This window comes from Mesoplodon mirus (assembly GCF_964341445.2).
Source record: "Mesoplodon mirus genome assembly, chromosome: 10".
Lineage (NCBI taxonomy): Eukaryota > Metazoa > Chordata > Mammalia > Artiodactyla > Ziphiidae > Mesoplodon > Mesoplodon mirus.
Genome location: NC_138986.1, coordinates 18,671,751 through 18,686,756, shown reverse-complemented (window position 1 = coordinate 18,686,756; position 15,006 = coordinate 18,671,751). Strand labels below are relative to the sequence as shown.

At 36.3% G+C, this 15,006-nt stretch overlaps 1 protein-coding gene across 1 annotated transcript in view; it reads left to right on the top strand.

Annotated features, from left to right (window-relative positions):
• Positions 1-10,666, top strand: part of ADGB (androglobin) — a gene marked incomplete at its 5' end in the record, with an annotated part of 148,818 nt that extends 138,152 nt beyond the window's left edge. Inside the window, 3 exons of the mRNA XM_082633767.1 lie at positions 7,832-7,922; positions 8,616-8,799; positions 9,691-10,666. Coding sequence (XP_082489893.1) covers positions 7,832-7,922; positions 8,616-8,799; positions 9,691-9,876 — 461 coding nt within the window. The 3' untranslated portion in view covers positions 9,877-10,666. The remainder of the gene's footprint in view (positions 1-7,831; positions 7,923-8,615; positions 8,800-9,690) is intronic.
• Between the last annotated feature and the right edge of the window lie 4,340 nt (positions 10,667-15,006).

Below are 15,006 nucleotides of genomic sequence, written 5' to 3'. Positions count from 1 at the left end.
CCCAGAGATCTCCATCTCAACACCAGCACCCAGCTTCACTCAATGACCAGCAAGCTACAGTGCTGGACACCCTATGCCAAGCAACTAGCAAGACAGGAACACAACCTACCCATTAGCAGAGAGGCTGCTTTAAAACATAATAAGGCCACAGACACCCCAAAACACACCACCAGACGTGGACATGTCCACCAGAAAGACAAGATCGAGCCTCATCCACCAGAACAGAGGCACCAGTCCCCCTCAACAGGAAGCCTACACAACCCACTGAAACAACCTCAGCCACTGGAGACAGTCACCAAAAACAACGGGAACTACAAACCTGTAGCCTGCAAAACAGAGACCCCAAACACAGTAAGATAAGCAAAATGAGAAGACAGAAAAACACACAGCAGGTGAAGGAGCAAGATAAAAACCCACCAGACCTAACAAATGAAGAGGAAATAGGCAGTCTACCTGAAAAAGAATTCAGAATAATGACAGTAAAGATGATCCAAAATCTTGGAAATAGAATAGGCAAAATGCAAGACACAGTTAACAAGGACCTAGGAGAACTAAAGATGAATCAAACAATCATTAGAAACACAATAAATGAAATGAAAAATACTCTAGATGGGATCAATAGCAGAATAACTGAGGCAGAAGAACGGATAAGTGACGTGGAAGATAAAATAGTGGAAATAACTACTGCAGAGCAGAATAAAGAAAAAAGAATGAAAAGAACAGAGGACAGTCTCAGAGACCTCTGGGACAACATTAAACGCACCAACATTTGAATTATAGGGGTTCCAGAAGAAGAAGAGAAAAAGAAAGGGACTGAGAAAATATTTGAAGAGATTATAGTTGAAAACTTCCCTAACATGGGAAAGGAAACAGTTAATCAAGTCCAGGAGGCACAGAGAGTCCCATACAGAATAAATCCAAGGAGAAATATGCCAAGACACATATTAATCAAACTGTCAAAAATTAAACACATAGAAATCATATTAAAAGCAGCAAGAGAAAAACAACAAATAACACACAAGGGAATCCCGATCAAGATAACAGCTGACCTCTCAGCAGAAACTCTACAAGCCAGAAGGGAGTGGCAGGACATAATTAAAGTGATGAAGGAGAGAAACCTGCAACCAAGATTACTCTACCCAGCAAGGATCTCATTCAGATTTGATGGAGAAATTAAAACCTTTACAGACAAGCAAAAGCTGAGAGAGCTCAGCAACACCAAACCAGCTTTACAACAAATGCTAAAGGAACTTCTCTAGGCAAGAAAACCAAGAGAAGGAAAAGACCTACAATAATGAACCCAAAACAATTAAGAAAATGGGAATAGGAACATACATATCGATAATTACCTTAAATGTAAATCGATTAAATGCTCCCACCAAAAGACACAGATTGGCTGAATGGATACAAAAACAAGACCCATATATATGCTGTCTACAAGAGACCCACTTCAGACCTAGAGACACATACAGATTGAAAGTAAAGGGATGGAAAAATATATTCCATGCAAATGGAAATAAAGAGAAAGCTGGAGTAGCAATTCTCATATAAGACAAAATAGACTTTAAAATAAAGACTATTAGAAGAGACAAAGAAGGACACTACATAATGATCAAGGGATCGATCCAAGAAGAAGATATAACAATTGTAAATATTTATGCACCTGACATAAGAGCACCTCAATACATAAGGCAAATACTAACAGCCATAAAAGGGGAAATCGACAGTAACACACTCATAGTAGGGGACTTCAACACCCCACTTTCACCAATGGACAGATCATCCAAAATGAAAATAAATAAGGAAACACAAGCTTTAAATGATACATTAAACAAGATGGACTTAATTGAATTGATATTTATAGGACATTCCATTCAAAAACAACAGAATACACATTTTTCTCAAGTGCACATGGAACATTCTCCAGGATAGCATATCTTGGGTCACAAATCAAGCCTTGGTAAATTTAAGAAAATTGAAATTGTATCAAGTATCTTTTCCGACCACAATGCTATGAGACTAGAAATCAATTACAGGAAAAGATCTGTAAAAAATACAAACACATGGAGGCTAAACAATACACTACTTAATAATGAAGTGATCACTGAAGAAATCAAAAAGGAAATTAAAAAATACCTAGAAACAAATGAGAATGGAGACACGATGACCCAAAACCTATGGGATGCAGCAAAAGCAGTTCTAAGGGGGAAGTTTATAGCAATACAATCCCACCTTAAGAAACAGGAAACATCTCGAGTAAACAACCTGACTCTGCACCTAAAGCAATTAGAGAAAGAAGAACAAAATACCTCCAAAGTTAGCAGAAGGAAAGATATCATAAAGATCAGATAAGAAATAAATGAAAAAGTAATGAAGGAAATGATAGCAAAGATCAATAAAACTAAAAGCTGGTTCTTTGAGAAGATAAACAAAATTGATAAACCATTAGCCAGACTCATCAAGAAAAAAAGGGAGAAGACTCAAATCAATAGAATTAGAAATGAAAAAGGAGAAGTAACAACTGACACTGCAGAAATACAAAGGATCATGAGAGATTACTACAAGCAACTCTATGCCAATAAAATGGACAACCTGGAAGAAATGGACAAATTCTTAGAAATGCACAACCTGCCAAGACTGAATCAGGAAGAAATAGGAAATATGAATGGACCAATCACAAGCACTGAAATTGAAACTGTGATTAAAAATCTTCCAACAAAGTAAATCCCAGGAGCAGATGGCTTCACAGGCAAATTCTATCAAACATTTAGAGAAGAGCTAACACCTATCCTTCTCAAACTCTTCCAAAATATAGCAGAGGGAGGAGCACTCCCAAACTCATTCTACGAGGCCACCATCACCTTGATACCAAAACCAGTCAAGGATGTCACAAAGAAAGAAAACTACAGGCCAATATCACTGATGAACAAAGATGCAAAAATCCTCAACAAAATACTAGCAAACAGAATCCAACAGCACATTAAAAGGATCATACACCGTGATCAAGTGGGGTTTTGCTAGGAATGCAAGGATTCTTCAATATATGCAAATCAATCAACATGATACACCATATTAACAATTTGAAGGAGAAAAACTATATGATCATCTCAATAGATGCAGAGAAAGCTTTTGACAAAATTCAACACCCATTTATGATAAAAACCCTGCAGAAAGTAGGCATAGAGGGAACTTTCCTCAACATAATAAAGGCGATATATGACAAACCCACAGCCACCATCATCCTCAATGGTGAAAAACTGAAACCATTTCCACTAAGATCAGGAGCAAGACAAGGTTGCCCACTCTCACCACTCTTCGTTCAACATAGTTTTGGAAGTTTTAGCCACAACAATCAGAGAAGAAAAGGAAATAAAAGGAATCCAAATTGGAAAAGAAGAAGTAAAGCTGTCACTGCTTGCAGATGACTTGATATTATACATAGAGAATCCTAAAGATGCTACCAGAAAACTACTAGAGCTAATCAGTGAATTTGGTAAAGTAGCAGGATACAAAATTAATGCACAGAAATCTCTGGCATTCCTATACACTAATGATGAAAATTCTGAAAGTGAAATCAAGAAAACCCTCTCATTTACCATTGCAACAAAAAGAATAAAATATCTAGGAATAAACCTACCTAAGGAAACAAAAGACCTGTATGCAGAAAATTATAAGACACTGGTGAAAGAAATTAAAGATGATACATGTTCCTGGATTGGAAGAATCAACATTGTGAAAATGACTCTACTACCCAAAGCAATCTACAGATTCAGTGCCATCCCTACCAAACTACCACTGGCATTTTTCACAGAACTAGAACAAAAAATTTCAAAATTTGTTTGGAAAAACAAGACCCCAAATAGCCAAAGCAATCTTGAGAACGAAAAACGGAGCTGGAGGAATCAGGCTCCCTGACTTCAGACTATACTACAAAGCTACGGTAATCAAGACAGTATGGTACTGGCACAAAAACAGAAAGATAGATCAATGGAGCAGGATAGAAAGCCCAGAGATAAACCCACACACATATGGTCACCTTATCTTTGATAAAGGAGGCAGGAATGTACAGTGGAGAAAGGACAGCCTCTTCAATAAGTGGTGCTGGGAAAACTGGACAGGGACATGTAAAAGTATGAGATTAGATCACTCCCTAACACCATACACAAAAATAAGCTGAAAATGGATTAAAGACCTAAATTTAAGGCCAGAAACTATCAAACTCTTAGAGGAAAACACAGGCAGAACACTCTTTGACATAAATCACAGCAAGATCCTTTTGGACCCACCTCCTAGAGAAATGGAAATAAAAACAAAGATAAACAAATGGGACCTAATGAAACTTCAAAGCTTTTGCACAGCAAAGGAAACCATAAACAAGGCCAAAAGACAACCCTTAGAATGGGAGAAAATATTTGCAAATGAAGCAACTGACAAAGGATTAATCTCCAAAATTTATAAGCAGCTCATGCAGCTCAATAGCAAGAAAACAACCCAATCCAAAAATGGGAAGAAGACCTAAATAGACAGTTTTCCAAGGAAGATATACAGACTGCCAACAAACACATGAAAGAATGCTCAACATCATTAATCATTAGAGAAATGCAAATCAAAACTACAATGAGATATCATCTCACAACAGTCAGAATGGCCATCATCAAAAAATCTAGAAACAATAAATGCTGGAGAGGGTGTGGAGAAAAGGGAACACTCTTGCACTGCTGGTGGGAATGTGAGTTGGTACAGCCACTATGGAGAACAGTATGGAGGTTCCTTAAAAAACTACAAATAGAACTACCGTATGACCCAGCAATCCCACTACTGGGCACATACCCTGAGAAAACCATAATTCAAAAAGAGTCATGTACCAAAATGTTCATTGCAGCTCTATTTACAACAGCCTGGAGATGGAAACAACCTAAATGTCCATCATCTGATGAATGGATAAAGAAAAGTGGCACATATGTACAATGGAATATTACTCAGCCATAAAAAGAAATGAAAATGAGCTATTTGTAATGAGGTGGATAGACCTAGAGTCTGTCATACGGAGTGAAGTAAGTCAGAAAGAGAAAGACAAATACCATATGCTAACACATATATATGGAATTTAAGAAAAAAAAATGTCACGAAGAACCTAGGGGTAAAACAGGAATAAAGACACAGACCTACTTGAGAATGGACTTGAGGATATGGGGAGGGGGAAAGGTAATCTGTGACAAAGCGAGAGAGAGGCATGGACATATATGCACTACCAAACGTAAGGTAGATAGCTAGTGGGAAGCAGCCGCATAGCACAGGGAGATCAGCTCGGTGCTTTGTGACTGCCTGGAGGGGTGGGATAGGGAGGGTGGGAGGGAGGGAGACACAAGAGGGAAGGGATATGGGAACAGATGTATATATACATCTGTGTATATAACTGATTCACTTTGTTATAAAGGCGAAACTAATAAAAAATAAAATAAATAAATAAATAAATAAAAACAAAAAAATAAATTAACTTAGTTGGATAAATTTCTTGTTACTTCGGTAACAAATAACCACATATTTAGTAACTTTACACAAACTTCTTGCAGTTCTAGAGGACATAAAGTCTAAAGTTTAGCTGTTGGCAGGGCTGCATTCCTCCTGGAGGCCCTTGGAGAGGGATCGGTTTCCATTTTCAGCTTCTAGGGCCATTGACTCTTTGGCTTAAGACTCCTTCCTTATATTCAAGGCCAGCATCATAGCATCTTCAAATCCCTCTGTCTATCTCTCTGTCTCTCATTCCTTCCTGCTCTCTCTCTTTCCTCTATGACCATCACTTCATCTCCTTCTTGGATTCTATCTTCTCTACCTTCCTCTCTTTTTCCCTTACAAGGGTTTAGCCCAGCTGACTAATACAGCATTATCTTCCCATCTCGAGATCCTTAACTGCATCTGCAAAGTCCTTGTATGTTAGCATATTCATAGGCTTCAGAGGTTAGAACATGGATATCCTCAGAGGTCCTTTAGTATGTCTACCACAGTTAGCCTACCAACTATTGCATATTAACGTGGGGTTCCCTCATCAGCCCCAAGGTCTGTAGCATGGTAGCCAGGAGAACCAGCAGTCTTGCTGCCACTGCTAAAAAGGATTTACCTGATTTGAGGCTCCATGGAAAAGTTCTATGCCCATGGATATTGTTGCAAGGAATAGTGAACTTGGTGGCAAGCAATTGGAATAGCCAACATCACAGCTGCTTGAGACTGTGATACTGGTCAAGAAAAGCAAAAAGTAAGCCAAAAATTAAATAAAGAGATCTGTGTAACAAAGCAGATATAGTGATTTCCACCTTCAAGAACGTAGGATGTCCACTTTTTCCATACATACATATCAGAAAGGAAGAAATAAACTGTGTTGTCAGACAAATCGATCCTGTATATTGAAAATCCTAAGAAATCATGGGAAAAGAACCAAGAATATCATATAGAACTAACAAGTGAGTTTGGTGAGGTCACATGATAGAAGATTAATATATTTTTATTTCTACATTTCAGTGAGCAATCAAAAAATGAAATTAAGAAGACAGTTTCATTCACAATAGCATCAATAATAAATATATGGAAATAAATTTAACAAAAGTGCAAGACCTGTATACTGAAAATTACAAAACATTTCTGAAGGAAATTTTGAAAGATCTAAATAGAGAGGCAGTCCATGCTTTGGGGCTAGAAGACTGAATATAGAAAGATATTAATTCTCCCTAAATTGATCTATAAATTCAGTGTATCTGAATTTAGATTCTGAATTTAAATAGATCAAATTTAGTGATCTATAAATTTCTATCAAAATCCTAGTAGTCATTTTACAGAATTTGACAAGCTGATCCCAAAACTTATATAAATGCAAATACCCAGAATGACCAAAATAATTTTGATAAAGAACCAAGAGGAAGGATTTTACCTTCATGATTTCAGAATTTATTATGAAGCTAACAATAATCAAAACACTATGATTTGACAGTTTCTTAAAGAGTTAATTTTTTGATTCCTACTTGCATGAAATATCCAGGAAAGGCAAATCTACAGAGACAGAAAGCCTGGGGCTTGTGGTGGGAATGCAGAGTGACTTTAAGAGGGCACAAAAGAATTTATTTGGATAACAGAAATGTTTTGAAACAGGATTTTGGTGCTGGTTGCACAACTCTGTAAATTTACTAAAACATATTGAATTATACTTTTAAAATTGGTAAATTTTATGGTATGTAAATTACACTTCAATAATTTTTTAAAAAGAGAGATTAAATGGGCTGGAAAGGCTGAATGGTTAATATCTTAGTCTCTAAAATTTCTTTCTTAAAACTATTCTTGTGGATTCTTGAGTCCGTGGGGTAAAAATCTCCTGATATTTGATTTTCAGCATTCACCTGTTATATATTGCCTACTCTACTGGGCTAAAACTTTCTTGAAGATAGGATACTGTGTCTTAAAATATTTTTATATCCCACCCCCATAGTGCTTCTCATAGCTTTCACGGATAGACCAAGCTCTTTAAATATTAGTTTATTTAACTTGTTTATAATGAAATTTTGTAACAAAGTATGACCTTTTTAGGTGTCTGCTTTCACTTAACTGTAATTAGAGTAATTTTGTTACTCTTCTCCTTCATTTAACTATAAGTATAGTTACACCAGCTAGAGGATAAACATAAAATATAATTATGTTTCAATAAAGTCATTAAACCACATTAAAATCATATTAAACAAGGCAGTCCAAAATATTGTCAATTTAAACAAGATATACAATCGTTTAGTTGGTCATTGTTGATTCTTTCTTGAAAGCCTAGGACTTTTTTTTTTTTTTTTTACAACAGGGCCTCGTTCACGATCCCCAACAATTTTGGAAATGTCTCCCCACCTTATTCGAAAAAAACTAGAATGTGTAGACTTAAGTCAATATGTACGGTAAGTTTTAATAAACATGCTTAATGCAGACATCTGTGTTCATAGAATTTTGGATAGATTGTCAATAGGCAGTTGCTAAACAACAGAAAATTTGAAATTAAATGCTTAATATATTTTAAGTGTATTTGAATTTTTAGGAGTACAGAATTTATATCTTAAATTTAGCAAATGTTTTATTAAGTCAGTTATAAAAGCATTTAAATGTTTTCTGTAAAGATTTAATTTGTAGCCTGGTTAAGGTGAGTTGAGCTGCAGAAAAATCCCATCATACCTGCTGCTATTATTTAATTAGATTGAATTTTCTTAAGAACTAAACAATAGGATTAATAGAGATAGTTACTCAAACACATTTATCAATTTGAAAACATTTTCAAACCTACTTAGCTTCATAAGTTAAAAAGAAAACACCTACAAAATAATTCTCACAGCTTCACACACCAATTCCACAAACACCTGTTCAAATAGTACATCTAATTTTGCTGGTATTTTCCTAAAATAATTTCCTAAAATATTAGTGACTTAATAAATGGAGCCTAGCCCATGTAAAAATAATGATTTATTCTTTCTGTTCCTGATATTTGATTTGATTCAGACCACCACCCTACTGATATGATTTTAAATTATTTGAGTGCTAAAGTTCATGCTAGAGTTCCCAAATGACTTATGTATCTCTTTTGGTGTTTTTATATCAAGAAAAACAAATACTGATCCTCTGCTGCAAACGGATGAGCTGAATCAGCAGCAGGCAATGCAAAAGGCAGAGGAGGTCCAACAGTTTCGACAGTATAGGACCAGACTCCTTAGCATTCGTAATATTGAGCAAGAAGAAAGGCTTAAAGTAAAGGAGCAAGTTCTGGAGATGTACGGGGAGATGCAGGTGAGTCTAAAAGGGCATATACTTGGATCACAATTGACAAATTCTTGTGTAATATTAAAAAGGTGTCATAGAATCATATTGTAACCAGGTAGAAAGAAGTCTTGAAAACATTTAGTTCCCAACTTCTCAGATAATTGGCAAATTAATTAATTATACACATCTATTTTACTCACTCCCTAAAATCCCTCTAAAATACACTATTGAAAATTTATCCACAAAATGGGAAGAATGGAAGCAGAGACAATAGCAAAATATTTGTGAAGTCGGAAAGTAGCTGAAGGAAGATTGCATTAACAGACCTGAAGTAGCCAAATCCTAAACTGGCAGTAGAAAAACTCCTAAGAGTCAACAGTTTGCTACACAGAATGCCCCAAAGGCTCAGAAATCGGTGGCACCAGCCACGTTAAGAAGTGAAGGTGAAGTAAGTGAGAGGAAGAAAAAAGATACCACCTAAAGGTCTTCAAGTACAAATCAGATATATTTTGTCAGGGTTAGAATATGTATGGGGAACTAGTAATTTATTGAGCACAGTTACTGTGAGAGACACACCAGGTGCATAGTTTATACAGATTAGGTCTGAATTCATTTAAAGCAGATAGTTGCTTTGTCAAAATCCCTGCTCATTTCTTTCTTTACTTTTCTCTTTATTTTTCTCCTACTGACTCTTTTATTTACCATTCTGTAAAATCTCATGTGCCCTTTGATATCTCATGTTTTAAGCACTAAGAAACATTTGAGACCACCAACCTAATTTTCATCTTTCTTCAATAATTTCCTACATGAGTCTGTTGGCCTGAGGAAAGGGAGTGCAGTTTTTTATGGAACCATAATACGGCTCTATCAGTCGATCTTATTTGCTTGGGTTTTTGTTTGTTTGTTTGTTTGGATTAGGACTCCTTAGATGAAGCCCGGCAGAAGATCTTCAATATCCGGGAAGAGTACAGAAACAAGTTACTGGAAGCTGAGCGCCAAAGATTGGAGTCGCAGGCTGCGGAGGAAGCCGCGATCCGGCTAGAGCCAGAAAAGAAGGTCCCGGCTTCAGACACACAAAAAAAACAGAAAGGAAAGAAAAAGTGACCAGGAAATGCCCAATACTCCCTTTCCTCCAAAGAAGGAAAACCTACTTTTAATTATCTATAACTTTGCCTTTTGATGAAAATAAGGTATTATTAGGTCAATTGAAAATAGACGTTTTCCCACCTTAGAAGTAGTTTCTGTGTTTTGATGTTAACTTATTGGTTTTTCCCAGAGAGCTATGATTTGAGTATAAAATTTCAATAAAAATAGTCTCAAAATATTTGGAATGTAATAAAGTGTATGTGTCTCACCCTGAATTGCTTCATTTTTAGTTAGTGCCAGAACAGGATCATAAGTGAACCAGCAGGATTGCCTTTGAAAAATTCAACGAGAAAAATAGCTATTGCTCTTTCATCTCTAACTTTAAAGACTTTAGTATATTAAAAAATATGTTTCAAGATCATTAAACAGGGTAGAGATGATGCTCTGTATGAGTTTAGATTCAAGCATGAAAAATACACTAAAAAAAAACCCTCCAAAAATAAATAAAACTTAAAAAAAAATTTAATAAAAAGTATGCTTCAGACTTGTGCTTTTCTTTTTCAAAGCAGAATGCCAGCAGACCCCCTTCATTGGGCAAGAACTTTTGTAGGTTAAGCACACACTCAAAGTGCTAGAAGTTAGAATCCTAAGAATGAGTCAGAACAACCCAGGCATAGAAAATGTGATCACACACATCCTTTGTTATGTGTACCAGCATGTATTTTTTGTAACATAGAGCATGTTCTTGTATGCTAGTTTAAAAAAAAAATACAGTGAGTGCCTTAACTGAGACACATGGTAGGAAACTGCCCCCAAAGCACACTTCCAATTCATGACTTTCTCAGGTGAAGATTCCCATAGTATTTCTGAGCCAGTCAAAGCTGTTCCACTTTGATAGATGATTTCACTTTTTTCATTTATTTAAATTCTGTATTATTAAAATTTTAATTCTTTATACATATGTGTAAATCTACTTATTTAAATATGCAAACACATGCATTTTTCCTCTATTACTCTTTGCCTGCACTTCCTTCACAACCCTCTGATCTACCAGCCCCTCCCAAATAAAATCCATGGGAACAACCTAGTGTGGATGTTACCATACTTTTCACTTATCTCATGTCATTATACATCAATATTTATATTAGATCATGGCTTGTTTTACAAATTGATATTTTATTATACATACTTCACTTTATTTTGATTTTTCTCACCATATAATACAAAATCTAGTCAAAAGTAATTTATTATTTTTTAACTGCTGTGCAACATTCCATAGTATAAATATACCATAATTTAACCAGCTAATTACTTTGGTTTTAGATTTTTACTATACAAGCTATCTACATGAAAATGTGTGTGTATGTGTGTATATCAGGATATTCAAGTACAGTTGACCCTCAAACAACACAGGTTTGAACTGTGCAGGTCCACTTACACATGAATATTTTTCAATAAATATATTGGAAAAATTTTTTGGAGACTTGCACCAATTTGAAAAACTCACAGATGAACTGTATAGTCTAGAAATATAAAAAAAAATTAAGAAAAAGTCAGAAATGTCATGAATGCATAAAATACATGTAGACACTACTCTGTGTTATCATTTACTACCATGAAATGTCACAAATCCATTATAAAAAGTTAAAATTTATCAAAATAAACACTTGCAGATCATACCTGGTGCCTTTGGCAGTCAAGAGAAATATAAACAAACATAAAAAGGTAGTATTAAATCATAACTGAATAAAATTATCTGTAGTATTGGTTCAGCCAAAAAGTTCCTTCGGGTTTTTCATAACATCTTACGGGAAAACCCAAAGGAACTTTTTGGCCAACCCAGTATTTACTGTAATAATTTTGTAGCCACTTCCCAAAAAAAGCAATTTTGTTGCTTTTGCAGTGAGCTCAAGTGTTTAAGTATCTGCTTAAAATGCCATGTGATGCTAATCATCTCCATGTGAGCAGTAGTCTCTCCAGTAAAATGCATATGGCAGTAAAAAATGATCTCTCATGGAACTTGAGTATTTTTCACTGTGTTCAGCGCAATACTGTAAACCTTGAATAACAGCAGGGGACCCATACAAAGTGTCACTGGTGATGCAGCAAGTACTCCCAAGAAACAGAAAAGTCCTGACGTTACAAGAAAAAGTTGAATTGCTTGATATGTACCATAGATTGGGGTCTGCAGCTGCGATTGCCCAACATTTCAAGATAAATGAATCCAGAATAAGGACTGTTGTAAAAAAAAATGAAATTTGTGAAGCCATTACTGCAGCTATGCCAGAAGGTGAGAAAACTTTGCAGTTTTTGAGAAATACCTTTTTATCTTGTATTGACAAGGTAGCTTTTCTGTGGTTGCAGGATTGCTCTAAGAAAGGCATACCTATACACTCTAATATGATTCAAGAAAAAGCAAAATCATTATATGACAACTTAAAGCAAAAGGAAGGTGAAGGATCTAAAGCTGGAAATTTAATGTCAGCAAAAGATGGTTTGATAATTTTAGAAAGAGGTTTGGCTTAACAAATGTCAAGATAACAGGAGAGCAGCTTCTCCTGACCTAGAGGCAGCAGACAAGTTCCCAAAAGCCATTAAATGAACAGAAAGGATAACTGCCTGAACAGTTTTTAATGCAGACAAAAGTACCTATTCTAGGAAAAAAAATATACCACAAAGGGCATTTATTAGTAAGACAGAGAAGTGAGCACCAGGCTTTAAAGCAGGAAGGGATAGGCTAATGCTACTGTTCTGTACAAATGCAGTTGGGTTTATCAGGACTGCCCTTATCTATAAAGCTTCTAACCCCCAAGCCTTGAAGCAAAAAGATAAACACCAGCTGTCAGTCTTGGTTGTATCACAAGAAGGTCTGGACACTGGAACCCCTTCTTCTGGATTGGTCAGTCAGGAAGTACCCTGCCAGTAAGTGACTGCATTTCAAAGTTCTTTTGATATTGGACAATGACCCTGGCCACCCAGAACCCCATGAGTTCAACATCAAAGGTGTTCAAGTGGTCTACTTGCCCCCAAACACAACAGCTCTAATGCAGCCTCTAGATCAAGGGGTCATAATGTAACAGAGGAAGAACAGAACTAACACCCTGTTGAAACTGCCTCCCTCATTCTTTAGCCTATATATTCTATTACTTTAGTCCTGCATGTCAAGAGTTAAACATTAGAGAAACATTGCTTGTGCCCAAATAGCTCAGTAAGTTTCCCGAAGAAAGTTCCCATCCCACGGTCCAGGGTTAGTTATGGCTATTACTTGTTGTCGATAAGGTTTCAGCCTAGAAACCTTGCAAATAAGCAGAGATAAGAATGGTAAAGTAAAAATAACTGCTAACAACTTGAAGTTTTTGCAGGAGCCTTGTGATCCGGCCTACATGAGCAAGCAGAAGCACAAAGAAATGTCATGCTTCCCTTGAAGGCCAGATGTCTCCAAAATGTTGGCAATCTGCCTTTACCCTTTAATCGTGAGCCCTCCCATTTCCCCTTTTCCCTTAGCATAAAAGAAGCCTGAATCTACTCCAAGTTAAGATGGTTCTTTAGGACATTATTCTACCACCTTCTCGGTTTACTGGCTTTCTGAATAAAGTCTCTAGTCCTTGCCCCAGCACCTTGTCTCTCAACTTATTTGCCTGTTGTGATGTGAGCAGTACAAGCTTGGACTCAGTAACAATAAGGAATTTAAAGGCTTATTACACACAGGACTCTATGGAAAGGAATATTAATGCTATGGAAGAGAACTCCAATAGAGAGAACATCATGAAAGTCTGTAAAAATTACACCATTGAATATGCCATCGTTGTTATAGAAGAAAGCTGTGAAAGCCAGAAGGCCCAATACAATAAATTCCTACTGGAAAAAACTGTGTCCAGATGTTGTGCATGACTTCACAGGATTTACGACAGAGCCAATCAAGGAAATCATGAGAGAGATTGTGAATAGGGCAAAAGCAATGCGGTGGGGTGGGGTGAAGCGTTTCAAAATAAGGATCTTGGAGAAATTCAAAAGCTAACAGATACCACACCAGAGGAATTCACAGAAGACAACTTGGTGGAGATGAGTGCTTCCAAACCAGTGCCAGATGAGGAGGAAGAAGACACAGAGGAAGCAGTGCCAGAACACAGATTGACATTAGACAATCTGGCAGAAGGGCTCCAATTATTCAAGACTGCTTCTGACTTATTTTACAACATGGACCTTTCTATGATACGGGCACTGAAACTAAAGCAAACGGTAGAAGAAGGCTTGGAACCATACAGAAACTTTTAGAGAAATGAAAAAGCAAAAAAGTCAGACAGAAATTAGAATGTATTTCTGTAATGTTAGACCTAATGTGCTTGCCGCTCCTCCTCCTCTTCCACCTCCTCCAGCGGTGCCGCCTTTGAGACAGCGAGATCAACCCCTCCTCTTCCTCCTCAGCCTACTCAACGTGAAGATGATAAGGATGGAGACGTTTATGATGATCCACTTGCAGTTAGTGGATGGTACATAATCATCATGCCTTACACTTAATAAACTTACCTGCTGTGTATGTGTGTGTCTCCGTGTGAAAATCTAATATCTGTATGTCAAGCACTGCATGAGATGCTTTTGTGTTATCATCATCATCACTGTCGCCTAAATATTCACCCTGTAGGACATCCTGTGAAAGATTTGCATTGAAGGGGAGAGCCTATGCTTACACAGACATATGGTGAGTGATAGTTAATATAAAATTAATATGCGTTAGTTTTCTTACTGTTTTATAACTTTGCTTTCAAAGAATTATAGTATATTACTATACAGTATGCCTCTCTCGTAATTGAAGAAAATGCCTATCAGCCTATCATCACAGGTAAATGGCTTTTTAAAAACTGTAACAGTATTTCCAATACTGTATTATGAATATGGCTATAATACTGTATGTCACAAAAATTTTATGTCTATTCATTCATGAGTGTATAGGCTAAGCTGCCATGAAGCACTTATACTAATTACATTAGGCTACCATAATGCAATCATAGGGCTGCTGCTTTATGATCAATGCATGAATTGCTATACCTGTAAGTAAATATAAATTTCTTTTTTACATTATCTTTTCATTTTCGATGTCATGTTAGTAATTAGTATAACATCTACAGTGTTTTGTATCATATAGACAAT